Below are 21,617 nucleotides of genomic sequence, written 5' to 3'. Positions count from 1 at the left end.
TCAAAGCAAGGAGCCCTGCACACCCATGCACACTCTTACAAAGCAAGGACACCTGCACGTGCATACACACACACACACACATATACAGAGCAAAGACTCTTTCACACATGCGCGCACACAAATACAATGTCATAGCAAGGAGCCCTGTACACACACACACACACATCTTACAGCAAGGAGCCCTGCACACACACACACATACAGTCACACGCACACTTTCACAGCAAGGACACCTGCATGCACGCACGCACGCACGCACGCACGCACGCACACACAGTCTCACAGCAGGGATGCCTACAGACGCACATGTATACACAGAGGGCAAGAACACTTGCGCATGCACGCGTGCACCCCGCCTCCCATGAACACTTGCATGCATGTGGACACACACATACACACACTTTCATAACAAGGATGTCTACACGCGTGTGCGCACACACACGCACAGTCTCACAGCCAGGAGCCCTACACACACACACGCACACGCCATTCAGGGCCCGGCAGTTCTGTGCAGGGCTGAGCTGTGCTCCCCCAGACACGGGCCGAGCAGAGCGGACCCACAAGCCGGCCCCCACCCCAGCCGTGTGGCGCTGCGGGCCCTGCCCGGGTCATGGCACCCAGCGCGAGCCATGCGGGCTCCCGCCCCGCTCTGCGGCAGGCCCAGCCCCACCGGGGTGCCAGGGGCTCGGTGGCTCCCTCCCCGCCAGGTCCTCACGGCCCTTTGGGCCTGCCTGGGTTCCCCAGGGCTGGCGCCGTGCGCCATGCAGCTCCTCGAAGCCCAAGGCACAGCCCGTGCCAGAGCCCTAAGTGCAGCCGTGCTTGTGGGTTCACGCCAGGCCACGGGGAGAGCCGCCCCCAGGCCTGCAGCCTGGCAGAGGGACCACGATCCGTGCAGACGTGTCCGCACCCCAGACACCGACGGGCCGCCAGCTTCCAGGAGGCCTGGGCTGCGCTCCCAGGCGTGGGGTGCTGCTGCCCTCCCGTGGCTGCTGCGTGAAGCTGGTCTCTTCCACGCCAAGGGAGCGGGCTGCCGCCACGATAGCACCTCTGCCTGTGCCACCCTCCCCCGGCAGGGCTGTGCTGCCCAGAGCCAGCTGGATGCCACGCTCGCCTGGGAGCCCGGCGGCTCAGAGCATCCTGCCCTGCGTGGGCAGCCCCGCTGGCGGGTGCCACCGAACGGCGCCTGAGGGCCGTGCCCACAGCAAGGGGCTCCGCCACCCACGGCCATGCCTCCACCCCGTGGCAGCAGGCTGAGCTGGCACGGGCAGGGGGTCACAAGCCTGGCGTACAGCTGCAGCACGCCCCTGCCTTCGGGGACCCCCTGAGGAGCTGGGTGGGGAGGAGCAGGGGCTGAAGGCTCATGCCCCACTCGTTCCTGGCAGATCACCTTCACGGTCTCCAAGCCGGAGGACTCGCAGATCCCCATCTGGATCATCGTGGGCAGCACCCTGGGCGGGCTCCTGCTCTTGGCTCTCCTCGTCCTGGCGCTGTGGAAGGTAAGGGCGGTGCCGGCCACGGTGCAGCCTGCCTGGCCGCCCCGGGCTCTGGCGAGCACAGGCCAGCGGGCTGCACCCGGCGCTTCCTGCTGCTGCTTTCGCGCTGCTCCGTTGTGCTCGTGCATGCCTTTTGCCCCTGCCCTTCCCCGCAGTCCTGCTGAGCAGAGGGCGTCTGGCCTGCCGCAGCATCCCCTGCCAAGGACCCCTGCAGCAGAGGCCCAGCTCCAAGGCCCCAGGCCTGCCCCCTCCCTCCATGCATGGATGGACTGGAACGGGCCACGGGCTGGTAGCCCAGCCGCGAGCCCCCGGTTGCGTGCTGGGGAGGCGTCAAGGATCCGGTTGGCAGCTGGGGCACGGGACTGGACCGGCTGGCTTAGCGTCTGCCTGTGTGAGCGGCTGGCGTGTAGAGCAGAGGCACGTGGCTTCCCCCGGGCAGGGCGAGCAGCCGGTCCGACAGGGAAGGGCACTCAGGAGAGGCGGGCAGACCGCTCCTGCCGCCACGGTGGCTTCAGGAGGGTCTGGCTGCCGGGGAGCGGGTCTGAAAGCTTGGCAAAGGCAACGATGACTGGCTTGCACGGTAGAAGTAGCGCAAAGGGTTGGGGCAGGGGCAAGCGGTGTCCTGGTCTCTGCTGGGGGCTGTACCGTGAAGGGATTTAGACGCGGAGACGGGCAGGCAGAGGCATCACCAAAACCCGAGCGCTGCTCGCGGAGGCAGCCGGACCTGCCCATGGACAAACCAGGCAGTCCCACACGCAGTGGGTGCAGAGAGCCACTTGCACAACTAGGCACCGAGACAGGAGCACGCCCGCACCGAGCATCTTGCATACAGGCCTGCACGTGTGTGGATCTGAGCACACGTGATCCCCTGGCAGGAGTGGGCAGAGGCCCCGGGACCCAGTGCCCTAGAGTCGAAGTCCCAGCCCATGCGGTGGCGTGGCTGGTTCAGCATTTTTTTCCCCCAGTGATCACACACGTCTTTGCTGCTCTTTCACCCCCAGCACTGCTAAGCCGGGGTTGAATAAGATGCTTTTCCCAAAGGGGCCCATCTCCATCAGGGCAGGTTTTTGGGTTGGCTCAGGCAGCCCTTGCACCCAGCTTTCACCATCACCGAGACAAATCCTGCTCCAGAGGCTCTGCCCAGCCCTCGGCGCACGCGGACAGGGGCAGGCGTAGTCCCCAGGGAGACGCAGCCCTGTGCAAAGGTCAGGGCCGTGTCTCTGAGCAAGCCACCCTGGGGCTTTGTGCAGCCCACCAGGCCGGGGAGCACTCACCCGCTGGGCCCGAGCAGCTAATTGCCACGTCTGATGGCATGAGATGCCTCATCAGTCGCCACCCTGAATTGCAAAGCAGGACTTCTAGGAGTTGAAATCAAAGGGGATTTTTTGTAAGCCTCAAGGGGGGATTAATCCCTGCCGGAGATGGGATTGCACTGGGAATCGCGCGCTCCGGTCAGTGAAATCCACATTTCCTGAGCGCCGCTGTTAACGGATTAAAGCCACGTGCAGAAAATAATTCAGGCCATTCCCCTGAGGCTCTGGGCACTGCCCTCACCTAGCCAGAGGCATCAGCTTTGCCGCTGGGTATTTCAGCAGCTGCGATGCGTCAGGGAAAGGGAAGCCCCATTGGAGCCAGGACCACAGATTCTTCCTGGCCAATGCATTTCTGCTGCAACTCGGTGGGGGGGTTTCCCCAAACCCCTCCCTGCCACACGTCCAGGTCACCGCCAGCCACTGAAGTAACGCGGGGGTTTTTCTCTTGTCTCTCCTTTAATTCCTACAGCTTGGATTTTTTAAAAGTGGCAGTCCCAAGAGAGACACGGAGCAAGAGCTTGACGCCAAAGTGTTAGAATGAGGCACCCTCGCGGGTCGGTAGCGCGCGGCTAGCACCACCGCCCCATTTCTTTGCAGAGTGTGGAGTATATGATCGTCTCGATGCCGAAGGATTTGCGTGCGGGACTCCGTCTGCATCGGGACGAGAACACGCCTCTGTGCGCCATGACCCGAGCGGTGCAAACTTTTGGGGGTGGGGGGGCCGATGGCCACGGAAGCTCGAGCATGACAAGGTACTTCAAACTGGTTTTCACTCGCCCTTGGCTGTGCCAGCTGGGGAGCGGGCCAAGACAAGGGCAGCAGCGGGGAGCCTTGGCATCGCGGGGGTGGCGAGGTTAACGACAGGCCGTGGCTGTAGGAAACCGGACGGGGGCAGCGAGGCTGGCAGCACGGTGAGCTGAGGGGGGCACCTTTAGGGCACTGCCTCCCATGCCCGAGGTGGATAAAATCCCGCTGCCTGAGCGCGCCTCCTGCCCTAGCGTTTCTTAGCCTGCGCTTTGGGGGAGACGGGCGCCAAGATCCACGCAGCTTGCTCTCGGCTCCTCGATCGGCTGCTGGACCGCGAAGGACGAGCCGCCCGATTTAAAAGTGCTCTAAGCTGGCCATCGGCCAAGCATCCTCAATGCAAGGGTCACTTCAGCACAGCCGCCATGTAAATAGCTATCCGCGCAGAGCAGAGCGCCGCCGGCACAGTTAGCCCGAGGGCAGCCGGCTCAGCACGCTCAAAAGAGAAAACCTCTCCCACATACCTCATATTGAAGGTTGACTTTTGGATTAGTCCGAACAAAAACCTGGCCCGGCTCTGTGGCTTCTCCGTGTGCACAACTTAACCAAACAAACCCAATTTGTCAACTGAGGAAGCAAGAGACCAAACCCCCCCCCCAAAAAAGCTGTCCCAATTGTGGGTTGAACAGGTAACGCATTCATTGCCTTCCTGCTGGGCAGCGCCGTGTAACGGAGGGTCTGACAGAGCTTCCAGCGCCGCGTCTGGGAGCTGGGTCAGGTCCATCCGAAGCTACAGATCCCCTTGGCGGAGGGATTTAACACAGAGAGTTTAATTGGCCTTCTATTTAATGCACTGACTATGAGTGATGGCAGACGAAAGCACCTTAATGCAACTCTTCAGTGTCCGGCTGTATATACTTCTTCCAAAAAAACATTTACTCATTTAAACGGAAAACACCGCCAACAAAAAAAAAAGCAAAAACCAGTTTGAAGTGTTCTCTACAATCTGTGCCAGCCCAGAGCACAGGCCTCCGGCGGGACGCGGGAAGTGTAGCATACTTGTACAGGCTGGGTGTCACGCAAAAAGATGCTCGGGGCTGCCCGACAGACTCGCACCTTTTGCGTAGCAGAATTATTTAAGCTAATATTAATTTTATGAATGGAACGAAAGAAGCCGTGTCCGCCTGATGTGTAATAAAGTCTGTTAAATATTGGTTTAGTGTTTGTAAGGATTAAAAAATACAGTATTTTAAAAAAGGAAGAGTTTCCGCTGGCGTTCTGTGCTAAACCCCTTTTCACCTCGGTGCCGGTCCGTATTGTTCAGACCCCTTTAGACCAGAAGGCGAGCGGGCTGTGATTATACCACCCCGCTCCTATTTATGTCGGCCCAAAGGTCTTTTGCACAATCACTGCATGGCTCCTTTGGTCTTTTAAAGGGACACTGTCAGGTTAACCCCCCTAAACCCATTATGAACCTATACATTTGGATCCCAAAGGGTCTCATCGTTGTGCTAAAGCCCTTCAATGACTTGAACGAAGAACAAAGTCTCATCTCCTTTTGGATGCTCTCTTTAATCCCGTTCAGTGCTGGGAGTGGCAGGTGCTGGAGCGTCTTCCCCGTCCGGTTGCCTTACGGAAGGGCCCGAATATTTTATAGCATCCTGCCGCATCCCACCCGCCTCGTTCTGCCCGACTGACCTTTGTAAAACAACCTCTTCAAAGCGTCCCAAGACGACAGAGGAGCATTCAAAGCTGCAAAAGGCAAAGGAAATCAGTTTGACAAGTTCCCTCTGCCCAGAAGAAACCAAGATGCCCAAGACACCGCAAGTCATTTCAGATGCTGCAGATGGAAAAACCAAGCCATTTTTTTGCCCTTTCTTTTGATCTAACAACTCTTGCTTTTCCTTACCCTTCCTCTGCACCATACCATAAGCAAGACATACCTCCAGGGCAAAACGCGCCACAGCCTAAACCTGACGCCAGCAGGGGCTTTGCCTCTCACTCACGCGGCCGGGCGCAGGAGCGAAGAGTAGCACCCGTGTCAACGGAAGCGTTGCTTTTGGGTCCACGCCTTCCCGCTGCGCACCAAAGCAATGAAGAGCAGTGATTTTTCTAGTATTTTTTGCTCCTTCCAACAAAAGAAAACCAAAGCTAAGGCTCAATTCTTGTTTTCACTAATAAGGAGAAATAAAAACTCTCGTCTAAATGAAGGCACCGGGCTTGTAAAGAACAACCCCCCACCCCATCCCAAGGCTATGATCTTCACCAGCATTTCAAGCCCAAGTGCACACTGCTTTTGTACTGTAGGAAAAGTTCAGTGGGGAAGCGTGAGCTAATGGATAGCGAGTTAATGGTCTCCTTTTAGGCACTGCCTGCTGTCAGCTGCTGTTTCATACGCAAATAATGCATGCAGAGCAGGGAAGTGTGCTTCAGTATTTGCATCTCTACTTTGCAAAGCACTGGGAAATAAACCAGTCAGGTTCATGTGCATAGGATCACAGTTCAGCTTGGACTAGTTTAAGTCTGTATTATTGTTAAAGAGTTTTCCCTCTCCCCCATGCTGAGCTGCCTCCGGGACTGGGCTGGCCTTGGACCTGAGCAACTAGCATTCGGTTTCAATAAAACCTTTCACCTGCAAGGGGTCTTCAGGGACTCTGCCCGGAGTCACAACACACTCAGCAACAGCTCTCAGGTCCCAAACAGTGAGGCAGGGTCTGGGGGTTTGCGACTGAGTGCAGCAAGTCACTCCCTTGCAGCCTCTGCCACTTGAATATATTCATCCCGCTGAGGCCTCTGCTCCTACTCCTTTCACTCCACATCTATCCCCTTCCAAGCAGAAGCAAAACCGAGTCCCCGGGGAGGATATGTAGGGCCTGGGCCTCCTTTGCAGCTGTCACTCGTTTCTGATGATCAGCTCTACTTGGGATGCTAAAGGTAAAGAGCCTTGGGAGCAGAAGTGGCCCCTCTGGCTTGCATTTGAGCTGGTGCCTCCCGTCCTAGTCTCCGGTTTGCTCTTGGGTTGCTGCACACAGGGTCTAAAAGCCGTGGGAGCACAAACACTGTTCGGCACGTTCACACGCGGGACTCAGCAACCGTGAGGGCACCTGCAAGGCCGAGGCATTGCTATACATGTGGTTAAAAACACAAAACGTAGGCATAAGAGACCGGTGAGCGCAGGACTTCCCGTGCCAGGGCCAGAAGCCCCTCTGCTCCGGCTGAGTTTTGGGGGCAGCTCCGATGCGCCGTGTTGCTCTCCTTTGGCAACCCCTTCTCCACCCCTCCCCGTCTCCTGAATGCTCACTGCACACCGCTGCTTGGCTTAGCTCTGCTGCATGACCAGGTTGCTGCTGGCTTTCACGAGCAACGACCTGCCTCTGAAAAGCCGGGCCAGCACACGCTAGCGCTTAATCCAGATCGAGCCCATGACTGGCCGTCCGCAGGAACCCCCAGGCAGCGGGGAACCGCAGGCCGCTGGCTGCGCAGAGCCCACCTGGGGCACGGGCCGCATCACACCAGGTTCACCGTCAAGGCTCCCGACTCTCCTGGGCCCTGCGTCTCTGCTGGGGGTGGGGAATCCAGGATCAGGCCCCCTCAGCCTCTTTGCAGAAGCTGCTCTGCTTTGTATAAAATACTTCCACGGTGACAACCCCAGGGGACAGAGGAGACAGTCTGATTTCCCACCAGACTGCCAGCCGTGCCCTGCTCCCTCTGTGCACCACAGACCGGGCGCAGTTTGGTCCCCAGCTAGTTTTCGGCTTCCCCCATAGCTCAGCTCATACCAGCAGATCAGCAGCAGTCCAGTTTTGTGACCAGCTGCTATTACCTGGCCCAGCTCCAGTGTCATCGTTGACACGACACCAACCTACAACAGCAAAGGGTTTGATCAGGAGGATAAACACTTGTCAAGAGTGCCTAAATCCCCTAGGCCCATTTCCTCAGAGATACTTGGGCACCTTCTTCACACTCGATAAAGGGGAGTCACTGAGGGAAAGGTGACTGAACCCCTTTGGGGAACTAGGTCCAAGGGGATCTCAATAGGGGAAAACCTTGCAGGAAGAAAAAGAATATGGACTGCATTTGTGCCTTAAGAGAAACACACTGCAGGAAACAGCGCTCTGAAAAATCACAAAAAAATCATAGGCAACGAGGGTTGAAGGGAGCTCAGGAGGTCACATCTAGTCCAACCGCCTGCTGAAAGCAGGACCAGCCCCAGCTACATCCTCCCAGCCAAGGCTTTGTCTAGCTGGGTCTTCAACACCTCCAGAGATGGAGACTCCACCACCTCTCTGGGTAACCTGTTTAGTGCTTTACTACCCTCCTAGTGAGAGAGTTTTCCCCAATATCCAGCCTCAGCTTCCTTGCTGCAGCCTGAGGCCATTGCTCCTTGTCCTGTCACCTGCCCCCACTGAGACCAGCCCAGCTCCATCCCCTTTGCAAGCCCCCTTCGAGGAGTTGAAGGCTGCTATTCAATCCCCTCTTGGTCTTCCCTTGCTCGAACCTCAGCCGGAGCACTTCTCCCAGGACACCCAAATCAGATCTCTTAGTGTTTTACGATCATCAGCTCAGAGCTCTGCATGGTAACGTGAGACCAGCCACTCACGGTCACCTGCCCTGTACATCCCAGGCCTTCCCCAGGCCGAGGTATTAGCCAAAGGCAGATGAACTCGGCCATATCGTTTCTTAGGCTGCCCCAGCTCGTGGCCAGGTCCGAGTGCCACCTGCTAAAGCAGTAAGCAGCCTGATGTCCAGCTGTCGCAGGCCGGCGGAGGCAGGGGCGCCAGCAAGGAGACACCTTTGCATTCTGAAGACAGGCGGGGCCCAGCCACCAGGGTCTGAAAAATTAAAATTAAATAACTCAGTCTTCATAGCACCCTTCAGCCATGCAGCCAGTGTCTAATTACTGTAGAAAGCCAACTGGACAGCTGGCCATTCGAATGACAGCTTTTCTGCCCCGCATTAGCTCCGCGTGAAGCCAAAAGGTCCCGCTCGGCACCCAGCCGGCCACCAACCCTCCCAGAGAAGCGATGCCATGCTTCAGCTACGACCCTGCTTCCTCAGGGGTGGGGGCCCACCCTTTGGGGCTGAGAAGCAAATGAAGCTGGGTTTAATCCTGTTTGAGGAAGGCCAGAGAAAGCACCAAAGCCACGTGGGAGATGGAAAGGGTTTCCCCACAGAGGGCTCTATTTGCAGGCTGCAAACAAGGACTCCCACGTTTTCTCACCACAGATACTCTCCATTCCCTTGCCTCTGGGTGGGATGGACCCTGGCACCACTGTCCTACCTTACAAGTCCGGGGGAAGGAGGGAGAAAGGGCCACTGATTAGGGAAAGCTGACAGCAGGGGCTGCAAAACAGAGGGTCATTGGGCATGAGCTGGTCTGCAGATGGTGCGAGACCAAGAAGACAGCAATAGCTTGCCTGGGATGCAATATCCTTCGTAGAGAACAGGGAGAGTAAGAGCCACATCTCAGGCCCCGCTTTGCCCTCCGCCGGCACACAGCATCCAACACGGCCGAGCCCACGTGCACACACCGTGGCAAGTCCCCGGAGTCGTGCTCCCGACCTGCAAGTCGAGGGCCACAAGCACGTGGGGACACCTGTTCGCGCTGGAGACCAAGAGTTATTCCAGCGCCCTTTTCCTGGGCGCTGGGCCCAAGCAGGAAGCCACAGGGCCGCGCTGGGCTAGCAGCCCCATGGCAGCTCTCTCCTTCCTCGGCAAGTCGCAGGCATTTCTGCCACTTGTTAACAAGTGAGAAAGCCTCAGGGAACAGGCAACAGAAAACCCTAAACGGCACCGGCCCTCACCTTTGTCGCAAGCACGTTCTTGCCCTCACCTCTCCACCACGGCTTTGGCTCCGCTTTCGTGCTGCCTCTTTCCTCTCGTCTTCTGCTGCTCCTGTCCCTCCTCCCTACGCGCTTATCCTCAGGCTGCTGAGAAGCTGGCACCGGGGGCCCATCCGCTGCATCTCTTCCCTGTGGCTGCAGAGATGGCTTCAGCTCTAAGATGAGAGGCAGCAAACTGGCTGGGAGAAGAGACAGGGGAGAACAAGGCAGGCCTCAAACAGGAGACCAGAAACCTTCAGCATTTGATCGAAAGCCATGCAGGCATGGAGGTCGGGGGATCCTTGCAGACCCTGCTTGCTCTCTCTGTTTGGTGGGAAAGGTGGCCTATGGCTTAGGAAAGATGGGAGGGCCTGGCTTTGGGTGTGGGGAAGCAGACAGCAACGGGACTGACTTACGCTTAGGCCAGGGCAGAGCTGCTCCTTATAAACTAGACTGGTAATTCGGAGGCATGAGCTCTCTAAGCAACAGCGCGCTTTGTCAGGTGCTATCTTAGGCCAGCACGCCGTGTCCAGCACAAGACCTCTGAGGCATCCTGCTTTCACCTTGCTGCCAGGGCAGCGACTTGGCATTCAAAATGCCCTGGAAGCCATCGGAGGCTTCTTTGAAAATAGAAACTATCTAAGAACGGGATGGACTTGGCTGACACAAAGCAAAGTTTAAAGGAGGAAATTCCTCCCCAAGCCAGCAACAGCTCAGATAGTCCAGCCCAACAATCCTGAAAGTCCAAGTCTAGCAGCCAAAGTGAAAGCCTGGTATCAAAAAACAATCGGGAAGTGATCCCCACACGTCTCCATCCCCAAAGAGGTTGTCCCAATCAGCTCCTCCCTGACACTACAAAAGCACCCAGCCCTTTTAGGGAGTTGTTTTATCACTTTCCGCCTCTTGCTAGCCCTGGTTTTAAAATATTCACCGCTGCACAGTCCCTCTAGAAATCTGCATCGACACCATCCCCGCAATGCACGGAGGATTTCATCGACTGTCCCTTGGTCGCACAAGCCCACAGCTTCCACGTCTAACAGTAGCTACAGCACACCCCAAATTACAGCCGGGCACAAGCCCCATCTGTGTAGTCACCGCTGTGACTTTAAACGCACCAACATTTTTATGCATCCAAGCCCACCCCACACTTACCCTTGCAAAGGACTCGCTGCGCTCATTTGAGAGCCTCTATGCACAAGTTGCAGCCACTTTGTTCAAAGCTGTGTGGTTAAACCAGCAAGCCGCACTGCTGAGACACCTCTGCCTTGGTTCAGAGTGGGAGCTAATAGCCTGCATGTGTTCTTAACCAACCAGTTACATTTCCACATATATTAATTTAGGAGTCTCCACCTACAGCTTGCACAGAGATTTTGAGACTGTTTTAATTCAGAGACATGCTCAAGGTGGAAAGAAAAACCATCATCTCTTTTCCTATCCCCACCCCGCCCAGGTATGGCAGGAGATGGCATTTTATAATGCTGCTTGTTACCGTATATTATAGTAATAGCCAAAGCATTCCTCCCCACTACAGCCCTGCTTTAGCACACGGACGGATGAGTCCAGCCAGAAATACAAGTAATTAAAAGTGGCCATCTGCACACTGAACCAGAAGCACCAATACCCTAGGGGAAAGGATGCCAGTGGAAAAACACTAGTGCAACTGGACAAACTGAGTCCGCGCAGCTAAGTCATGATAAGCCTTATCAAGATAATACTACTGCCGGAGTGGAGAGGAACTTTCCCAGCAGAGGCTAGCAAGGTTGAGTCCTCAGTTAAGACAAGGTTTTGGATAACTACCAATGACAGGGTTTCCACACAGGGGGGAGCTCACAAAATCACTGTCAGCAGGAGGCTTTTTCCTGCACACGTGCCCAAGATGAGACATTAATTGTTGACAAAAGCAGGCAACTCTCCACAAAAGGTATCTCTAGCCAAACTAGCTGCTCTAATGCTTCCTTAGCCATGTATCATTTAGCCCACCTGAAACGTAGCTGCCTAACCTGCAGGTGAAAAGGACTGCTATTGCTCTTGGATAACGGCATGTTTTCTCTACAGCTTTTCACATACTGACATCACAGGTGAAGAAAGACCTCAGAGTAGACTGCAATGGAGCCAAAGGTGGGAAGTGACCAGAAAACAAAGCTCTGGAAATGGAAGTGCCAGGAAATCTTTCCCAGCAGACCACATGGTGTCATTTTTCTTCTTATTAAAAAGCAGAACGGGTTTCAGGACTTTCCTTTAACGCCCTCTACAGAAACTTCAAGCGTGTACATTTGTTCCAAAGAACAGCTTTATATACGTACTTCACAAGGGTACATCACAGGTACTTTTACATGGCAGAATCATATCCTGAGAAAAAACAGTGCAAGAGTGTCATTTCATTAACAGTACAAAAATTGTAACCATTTATTTCAAAGCAAGACAGAACGCATTCAGCTGTTATTCACTACCGAGCTCATTCGCCAGCGGTTTGAATGGACATCATATTAGCAGCTGCCCAGGGTTCAGTCCTCATCCCCCTCGAGTCCAATTGAGTTTCGTGATCTCATTCTCATTATTACGTAAATGATGCACTTGATAAATGTGCAGGGGTCTAAAGAGGTGCAGCAAGGTATAAGAACTTATTGGCTGTGGGGCAGAGTCTAGCAAGAGATGGCGCTCGCTCTCCTGAAACGCATGCATAGCGTCATCTATCAGCCGCCACTAACTTTACCACCTAAACAGAAAGCACCTTTTATCTGTTCTTCACATTGTCAAGGGAGGAGGGTCTCGATGCTTTGGCAGTAAAGGACATGATCTGGCAAAGAACTAAGGCCCACTGGATTCCTTGGAGTTCGAAAACATTTAGTACCCTCTGGGATGGGGCACAATTACATGAGCTTCTCAACCTCTCCGTGCACAGGGAAAGATTGAAACTGGGAGTTAAAACACATCCCGTGCGGCCAACAGCAGGAGACAAACTGCACAATACACATCTTAGTAAAAACAGATATCCAGGTCTCTGGGAGACCTCTGATTCCCTGATCTATTTAAAAGGGGAAGAGGAAAGCAGCCCACGTACAAAATGACACGAACAGCAAATCCTTCCTGCCCACTTGGTGAAAGGTTTCACACTTGCTTTAAGGCCCCAGCTGGTCAAGTTTGGCTTTCTCATCTTGGCCACCATATTGGACAAAATCTGTCGATCTTTTACGCTATGGTTAAACCTACCTGAGATACAAATCATTCTAGGATTTAATCTCCACTTTCCCTCACTGAGAAGCTTGTATGTTTAAAAGTTGCAATGGTCCTAAAGCTTTTTCCTTTCTTTTCTTTTCCCGTAGACAGCTTTACAGCCCCACACAATCTGAGCAGCAGCATGGCTGTCTGGCACTCGGCAAAAATGAGAATTACAGACTCGTTTCACAATTAGAAACTAATATCACATTCAATATTTATTTATTTGTAATACAAATAGAAACACGTGTGCCCAGGTCTACTCCGACTGTTTATAAAAAGCTACAGAACATTCTTCCATCGTCTGACAGTTAAAAAACTGTATTTAAAATGATAAACAGATTTTTTTCAAGAGCCTGTCAAAGCAAGTGACATTTTACTATTAGGAAGATCTGCCACTTCTACCAAGGAGAAGTCTTTTCTCAAGGAGCAGCTTTTATTATACAATCAATGACTTGTCAGAAAAGACTTTATTGGTAAAATTTGTTGTTTTTTTTTAAATCAGATTCACTACAGGCTTCCATAATGAAAGGAGTAAAAAAAAAAAATTTAAAAAAAGGTAAAATTTCTCTCTTGACTGTAATTCAGGGCGGCCCAGCTCTCCCTGGTTATTGGGAAACTTGGTTTTGAACAGCATCTTACTTCAAAGGAAAAAGGCCCTCCTCTCTCATGAAGGGGGTGCAACATTTGCAATTCAAGGGTGGCCTTTAAAACCGCCTCACCCGTGAAGTGAAAATGGTGCATGTTAAGCACTAAAAGACCAAAACACCTAAAAAGCCCTTTGAAATGTGGTGGGGGCAGACACACAAGCACAGAGAGAGACATAAATACCCTACCAGTTTGCTAGGGACCCATGCATGATATTCAAAAGTGAGCAACTTGGCTACGTAAAAAGAAACCGTGATTCAGATTGGTTTGGACCCAATGTGCAAAAGTTCCTTTTTCAAAAGGTTCTTGAGATTGACTATAAAAATACAACAAGCAGAGAGCAGGATTTGCAACTAGTACTAGATCGGCACGTTCATGGTTGAATCAAAACCTGTGTTTCCTAATAGACCGTCTCACACTTCTCTAGCTGTCAGAAACTGCTGCTTTTATTTTTATTTCCACAAAAAGAATCTGATAAGTTAAAAGCATGAATGACATCTTCAGCGCTGGCTGGAAGGCAAAAAAAGATTCTGAGGTCCATGAGCCCTGTGTTGGTTTATATACGGAGACTTTACTTACCAACTACCAGATACTTTCAAATTCTTATTTTCCCCCTCCTCCCTGCAACTTTCTACATTTGATAAAGGTGCTGCATAGGTAATCAGGTGACATGGGCTTTAATGGAAGTGTCTTGTAAATAGCTATTTAAAGCATTCTCAGGTGTAAATCACAAACGAGCGTGTATATTTTTAACAAAATATTTTGCGCCCAGTACCTTTGTATTGTTTTCTTTTTGCATTTGAAAAATACAAACACACACACAATAATGACAAAGCAACTTTGAAATCAAAGTTTCAGAGATCAGATTATGGTTCCATGAAAACAAGAGTGGCTCTCTCTCAAGATCTGTTCGGGAACAGAAGCTCAAGACTGAAAGCAAAGGAAAAGAAAGGGAAAAAAAAGGAGTTCAGAAGAACAACCGATGCACGTGTATTCTACTGTCTGCAAGTTAAGTCTGCTCTGGGTAGCACCACCTAAAAGATTTGTTGAAGCTTAATGAAACTCCACAAATTCTTCAAGAGTTCGGGGGATCTGGTTCTGGTAGCTAATGTTATACATCCGTACTGCGCGGGCTGCCAGGCACTTGAGGCTTAGCTTCATTTGAGTTTTAAGGAGTATTTCAGACACCCCCGTTGTACTTTTATCCAGAGGCGTCTTCTTCTGCTTATTTGTCATGTCTGTATGAGCGCCAGCCTCCACCAGACTAATGATGATGGAATGCAGTGTCAAAAAGTCACTGATGGGTCTGTGGTACTGGACAATTATGTGAAGGGGGCTGTTTCCTTCATTGTCCACAGCATTCACATTGGCACCACAGTCTAATAAGAGTTTGGTGACAAGCGCGTTAGGGAAACTGCAGACATCATTCGTGTGGAAGTCGTCTACCGGCGTGCTGGAATTGACTGCGTGATGCAGCAAACTGGACCCATCCCGCGTTCGGGGGTCAAGATGAATCAGGTTATAAATCTGCTTGTTGATTCTCGACTGCTCTCCTTCGCTGCTCTGGGTCTTGGTAGAAATGCACACCAAATACAAGAAGGTAAAAATATTGCATTCATAGTTGTCCATGGCTGTGTGAATATCAGTATCTTGGGTGTTTTTCATCCTGGACATACCTTGTTCTATTTCCGAAACACTACACCTCAAAACACTTTCTATGTCCTTGGCTTTCACCGGCTCGTTCAAGTGTATCATCTGGGAGAAGACTTGAGCGAACCTCAAGAGATCCTTGTGTGTGTTTCTATTACCTTTCTGCCTCAAGTGTAACGCGTGAAGCCATAACTTGATACACTGCTCAAACTCCATGTTATCTGCATAAACAGCCCCCCGATAAATAATAGGGTGTGAAACATCAATGTTGTCCGAGCCCAGAATTCGTTCCCGCACTATGAGGCCCTCCATGTGCAGGGCATCTCTGTCTTGCCTAATAGACTCTAATTCCTGAGGAGTTCTGCATTCAGTCCTGTTGCCGTAAGCTTCAAGTTGTGGAAGAACCTCTTTCACGATGATGTTGGCGCTGTCTCTGTACCTCTCCAGCATCGCTAAGTATAAATAGTGGTATGTCTTCATTATATCATAATTTTCTCTGTCGTTAGCAAATGAGGCCCCCAGAAGTTCCAATGCTTCAATGCGACTTCTCCTGTCACAGTCAGCGTGAGCAAGCAGTAGCTCAACCACATCTGCCTTGCAGCTCTCTGCAGCCACTTTTAATGGAGTCATCCCATGACCGTTCACCATCATGGCGGCCTTCCACTTGACCAGCTCCCTCACGATCTCTAAATGGCCAGCTTCGGCAGCAAAGTGTAATGCTGTTGCACCACAGTGGGCTTTGGCATTGGGGTCGGCATGCTGTTCTAGGAGGTACCGCACCACGTCCGTGTGTCCCTTGTAGGCAGCGATCATAAGGCAAGTGTTGTCATACTTGTTGGCTATGCTGATGTTGGCATTGTTCTCTACCAGGTATTTAACAATGTCTAGCCGGCCATCGAAGCAGGCAGCCCGCAGCGGAGTCGAGTTGGTCACCGTCGTGTGGTTCACGTTGGCTCCGTGACTCACAAGCAGCTTGACAACTTCGAAGTGTCCGGCTCCCGCTGCACACCAAAGCGCCGTGGCCCCATCAATGACATAACTGGAAATCCAAACATACAAAACAAGCCATTAATGAGGGGCTGCCCTCAGGGAGACCCAAGGAGCACGCAAGGAGCCCGTTCCCCATCCCTGTTCAGTACAGACACTGGAGACACCCCTGGTTTCAAGCTGAAAGTGTCCGTTAAGCAGAATAGGACAGAATCAGGGAATCAGCAAGTACCACCACCCCAAAAAGAAGAGGCTAAGCTGTTCAAAGCAGAGGTGATTTGCCCTGCATTGGCCACCGACACAGAACCACCTGCACCACTCCACAGATTTCAACCTGGCCCACCAGTCCCAGGAAGCTTAATGACAAAGGCAAGAGCTGCCGCCTCTTTGCTCTCTGAAGAAGCACTCTACAACAAAATGAAAGCTTCAAGAGATAAACCCTGGTGTCTTCTCCACTCCACCTCATCTCTGAAGTGGTGCTCGACTGTGCAAACAGGAGCTGCTTCTACAACAGCAACATGCAGTCAAGCTGCCTCTCAGCCTTCACTGGGCGGCCAGACCCCAGAACAGAGACAAGTACTTCTCCCTCACTGCAAGAGGGACTCCTCTGGGCTTTTCCAAAGATAACGTCAACAAAGCACCAATCCAATCCGAGTCATTACAGGCCTGAAAGTCCAAATGGGCACCAGTGACCATGAGGAATACTCCCAGGTGCGTCTGCAGGAGCAGGTTGTGAGCCGCCACTTGAGAGCACGGGCTGGGGACTGCTGAAATAAAGGGACTTTATGGCCAGATTCTGATAGCTGTACTCATTGTTAGCAGATCCCCATCCCACAGAGTCCTGCAGCAAACACTGGGACTTCCTTTGCATTAAAAATCAGGTAAGGATTTCAGACCCTGGCATAAGAGCAGACGATTGCTCTTGGACAGAAGGGATTTAACTGATGCAGCCTAATGCACACGTGTGTGCAGGGCAAGACTGTGGGCTGCACGAGTCCAACTGTGACAAGAATGACACGCGTGCTGAGCATGCTCGCAACCTGCCTTCCCCAGCACAGCATCCTCAGTGGGTCTAGGGAGGGGTGGGCTCATCCCCGCTGATGGCAGGGAGAAAGTTTATATTAAAAGGCCTGCCCTGGGCTGGAGAAGCCACAGTGACCACAGGCCACCAATGACAGTCAGGTCAAACATAGCAGTGACCACTCTGTGCCAGGGCCTGTACTAATATTCCCCTCTCTCACCCCAGCAGCAACAGGGAAGCCAGCTTGGGAAGCCTGAAATTGCTCTTAGAACAGCCTTTGCTGCCTGGCTAGGGTTAGACAGGGGATTTTGCTAAAAGCCGTTTCTGAGCACTCTCCTGTCACAACAGCACTGCAGTAAGAGGCTTTTGAAACATGGGCGGTAACTCAGGGGAAGAAGAGGACTCTCAGAATAACCAGCAGAGCCAGGTAGGAGTCACTTGGCAACCGGGTACCATTTCCAGATACCACTTCCACGCGCTGCTAAACCTAGGCATGACGTAACCGTGGGAGGACTCGGTGGCCACAGAATTAAGGCCAAGTTGACCAGCTAAGGTCACCGTGCTCCAGGCCGGCAGCCTCCCAAACTTACAGCAATGTAACTTTCGAAGCAACACTTCACATGGGCAACGAGACAGTACTAATTAGCCTGCCCCGAGCACCACACAGCCGAAACGGTTCCTGGTAAGGAGGTGGCTGGCCTGGAGCATTGCCACCTGCCTGACAGCTCTGGAGAATGGCACATTTACCATGTAGACACAGCTCCAGGTTCATCTAGGAAAACACTTCACATAGCTACAATCCCGCTCACCCCTATGCCCTTCAAACCGGAGGTGCGTGCATGGGAACACAGAACGGGGAGAGAGCCCCCAGCGCTGGGTCCTGCCATCCTAGGAGCCTCGTCACAGAGGGCAAGTCCAAAAGGCTCCTCAGAAACATCTGTTCCAGCTGCTTTTGCACACTCACAGACATCCACTCACAACAAACCAGCCTCTTTCATACAAACGACCCAACCTGCCACGTGCCACAGGAGAGCCAGAGAGGCGACTAGCACCTTGCATCGGGGCAGGCGGGCATTAAAACAATGCAGGTTCAACAGCTGTGATGTCAACTCTCAAACGCACACACTCCAGGGTCAGGGATGAGAGTAGCCCACAAATAAGGATGTTGAACCCAACTATTTTCGTTCGCTTTGGAGGAAAGTTTCTTCTCCAGCCCTCAGTCCTGTCTTACGTACCACGCAGCATCTGGCACTGGCCAGACTGCACGTACTCAGTCTGTCTGCGTACAGGAATGCTCTGTGAGCCCACGTATAGTAAGACTGCTCTACCATCCTGCTGTGCCCATCTCAGTCTTAAGGGCATTGCAAATCCTCAACTACAGAGACAAGGAAACGAGAGTAGAGCTGACAAAACAAGAGAACTGAGGAGCTGTGCACCTTGCCCAGAACATGCACCAGCTCAGGGCCAAGCAACCCAGGCAAAACGCATTGAGGTGTCTTTAGACAAAAGGTTCATAAAACCCACTTCCCGCACATCACAAACAGGCAGAGCAGGTACGGTGACTGAAGGCTCCTAAACCACTGTTAATTTGTTTAAGCCTGTGTGGCCGGTGCGCAATCAAAGCATCCGTTTTGAGGCAGCACATCCCAACTGGGCCAAGCACGGAATACAACATGCTACAAACAGCCACACAACCTCAGCATGCGAGTCTCTCATGTCTCAAGCTAAGCCGGGCCTATCACTAGCTGACAACACCATCTACCTGCTGTGAAGGCAATTTGGTAGGCAGCACTCTTTTCTCTCCGTGATGAACCACAGCTGTTATTGTCAACAAGCACCAAAACTGTTCACAGATTCAGAGGTGTTTGGGTTGGAAGGGACCTCGGAAGACCATCAAGACCAACCCCCTGCCCTGGGCAGGAAAGAGCGCTGGGGTCAGACGACCCAGCCAGGTGCATGTCCAGGCTCCTCTTAAAGACCACCAGGGTAGGGGAGAGCACCACCTCGCTTGGGAGCCCCTTCCAGATTCTGGCAACCCTTACTGTAAAAACGTTCTTCCTGATGTCTAACCTGAACGTGCTCTCCGTCAGTTTGCAGCCATTGTGCCCAGTTACTCCAAGGGGTGCCCTGGTAAACAGAGCATCTCGTATTCCTTGCTGCCCCCCTGCCGCCAATAAATTGGTAGGTGGCCACAAGATCACCTCTCAGCCTTCTCTTGTGGAGGCTGAAGAGATCCAGGTCCCTCAATCTCTCCTGGTAGGGCTTTGCCTGCGGGCCCCTACCTAACCATACAAGTGGCCTCCTCTGAACCCTCTCGAGGTTGTCCAAATCCCTCTTGAAGTGCAGTGCCCAAACCTAGACACAGTACTCCAGCTGCGGCCTGACCAGTGCCGCACAGAGGAGAAGGATCACCTACCTGGACCTGTTTGTCAAGCACCTGCTAATGCATGATAAAGTGCAGTTAGCTTTACTAATCGCTTTGTCAAATTGATGACTCGTGTTCATCTTGAAGTCAACTATGACTCCAAAATCCCTTTCCATCGCTGTGCTACTGAGAAGGTCCTCCCCCCGCCTGTAAGTGTGCTGGCGATTCCTTCCCCCCAGGTGCAGCACCTTGCACTTGAACTTGCTCAACTGCATCCTACTCTGTTCTGCCCTTTCCAACCTGTCCAGATCTGTCTGGATCCATTCCCTACCTTCTGGTGTGTTAACTTTAGCCCATAATTTGGTATCATCAACAAATTTGGACAGGTTGGTGGACCTTTTCCAGAGGTGGGAAATCAAACCTTTGTGAATAAAAATGATGCCCAGATGTTATTTCTCCAGAAGGAGACACAACAGCTCCAGTGCCCTGGCTAAAAGTAGGCACAGTCTCTCTCCCCTTAAATTCATCCTACAGTTTCAATTGGGTAGTGTCAGGTCCTCTAGTTCTTGTCCTGAACTGCTGTGTAACACTGTTGTGAACAGAAATTCATTAATCTACTGAACACTAAATACCAGGGACTTCGCAGAGACACTGACTTCATGGTTCATCACAATCTACTTGACACTTGCTAATCTCCGCACTTCGCAGGTGATAATGACCCTCCTGAACATGTTCTTCCATGATCAGGTTTTCTCTGCCTCCCTCAAGATCATTTTTCTTAGCATCTGGTTTTATTTACACGTGGAGTTTTACATAGCTCTGCTGTGCCAGCTTCTTTCCGAAAAGCCTCAAGAAGGGCCCCATGACACCCGAAAGCTTGTCTCGCATGCAGCTGGACCAATACATCACCCACGCGAATTCTCGCCTCTCTGCACGTTGCATTTCATGGATGGAGAACATGCAGTTCCCTGCAGAGCTCTATGAGCTGAAACATGCTGCTAGGAGAGCCGTTCACTGCTGTAACTTGACTTGGCAACGCTTAGTCCAAAGCGGCGGGGGAACGAATGGCCCCTCGGGCACCAGAAAAGTTCAATACGAGTTCAATACGAATACAGATGATACGTGGTCAGTGAATGCCCCAAAGCCTCGCGTGACCCACAGTAGTGGTGACGTCACAGAATGAGACGTGTTCTGCTAAACACTAGAGCGAGCTGGTCTGCGTCTCAGCTGGGGACCCAGGTAAATTATTAGTTTGTCCCACACCCTTGCTACATGTACAAATTAAACTGGACAAAACCAGCTATCAAGCTCTTACATGCTTTCAAGCACTCGCCTTATAGCCGGTTGGCTCTTTTTATTTTTAGGGTGTGATAATTACTTTGCACATGTGACCAGTCTAAATTTATTGCGTGTTTCACCAGTTAGTTGCATAATATAGCAGGGGCCTTAAAGAAGGAAAAACGAGTGTGAGTGGTTCAGCCCAGACAGGTAGGACGGCAGGTGGAAGTCGGTTCCCCAAGCCTCACTGGTTATGACTCTCCTGAGCAAAGAGCGGCCATTCCCTGGGTCTGACCTAGGTGCTTTGCGGCGTGCCAAGGCTGTGGCAGGGACGTGAGTCTATCGGGCCTATCGCATCAAGCCAGGACGACTCAAGTCTATCCAAGGGGGCCCCCAAGTCTATCCCAGGAAACCTTAAAACCCAGATCTGGGTCTTACCCAGTGTCCTGTCATACTGCGGCACAGATCGGAGGCTGACCAGGAGAGGTCCTTCCCCATGCTGCGCGGCCCCCCTCTGTTTCTCTCTCATTTGTAGCATTCAAGGTCTAGGACGGGCTGATTCCCACGCCCTTTCCTCCCTGTTTGAATCTGGCTAAACTTAGTTTCCGCCACGCCTTGGAGAAAGCAACTCCCTCGTGTTGGTTTCCGCCCGACGACGACAACCCGCCGGCGCCCCCTCGTCCTTGGCTCCCGGCCGCAGGGGGTTGGCGGCTGGTCGCCGAGGCGGCGCATACGTACCCATCGAAGCGCACGGTGCCCGTCTGCTGCGTCTGCACGCGGTAGTGCTCCAGGAGCAGGCGCACCACCTTGGCGTGGCCGTTGCGGGCGGCCACAATGAGGGGCGTGGAGCGCTGCCCGCCATGCTGGCTCACGTAGCCCAGCAGGTACCGGATGTCGCTCTCGGAGCGGTTCAGGAGCAGAGCCGCCAGCGTCAGCACCCGCCCCTCGCTGGCCGCCTTGTACACGTAGCCAGCCAGGCCCTCCATGGCGGCCCGCGGCCCCCTGCCCACGGACGCCTCCGCCGCCGACGCCCCCTCCTCCTCCTCCTCCGCCCTGCCCGGCAGGGGCGCGGCCGGGGGC

General features: G+C 52.9%; 2 protein-coding genes across 3 annotated transcripts in view; one reads left to right on the top strand and one right to left on the bottom strand.

The window, feature by feature from the left end:
* Positions 1-12,594, top strand: part of ITGA11 (integrin subunit alpha 11) — a 152,524-nt gene extending 139,930 nt beyond the window's left edge. The window contains exons 29-30 of one of the 2 annotated variants that reach the window (XM_019533872.1): positions 1,383-1,496; positions 11,428-12,594. In XM_019533872.1, the coding sequence (XP_019389417.1) occupies positions 1,383-1,496; positions 11,428-11,442 (129 nt within the window). In that variant the 3' untranslated portion in view covers positions 11,443-12,594. Of the gene's footprint in view, positions 1-1,382; positions 1,497-3,275; positions 4,194-11,427 lie in introns of those variants that run through there. The other variant, XM_019533871.1, reaches the window with a different exon arrangement.
* FEM1B (fem-1 homolog B) lies at positions 11,645-21,538 on the bottom strand. The gene is made up of 2 exons (XM_019533873.1): positions 21,276-21,538; positions 11,645-15,925 (listed from the first exon to the last, which is right to left on the bottom strand). Exons 1-2 carry the CDS (start codon positions 21,521-21,523, stop codon positions 14,290-14,292), a joined length of 1,884 nt encoding a protein of 627 aa, XP_019389418.1. The 5' UTR covers positions 21,524-21,538; the 3' UTR covers positions 11,645-14,289.
* Positions 21,539-21,617: the final 79 nt, after the last annotated feature.

The sequence above is a fragment of the Crocodylus porosus genome, unplaced genomic scaffold (genome assembly GCF_001723895.1).
Source record: "Crocodylus porosus isolate Cpor-Errol unplaced genomic scaffold, CroPor_comp1, whole genome shotgun sequence".
Taxonomy (NCBI): Eukaryota; Metazoa; Chordata; order Crocodylia; family Crocodylidae; genus Crocodylus; species Crocodylus porosus.
Note: the sequence above shows the minus strand (reverse complement) of the source record. Positions and strands in the feature narration are given on the sequence as shown.

Bases quoted from the DNA above. Each gene is read 5' to 3' on its own strand.
- FEM1B (XM_019533873.1), bottom strand. From the start codon at position 21,523: ATGGAGGGCCTGGCTGGCTACGTGTACAAGGCGGCCAGCGAGGGGCGG. The intron at 15,926-21,275 runs GTACGTATGCGC...TTGGATTTCCAG, and splicing joins GGCACCGTGCGCTTCGATGG to TTATGTCATTGATGGGGCCA.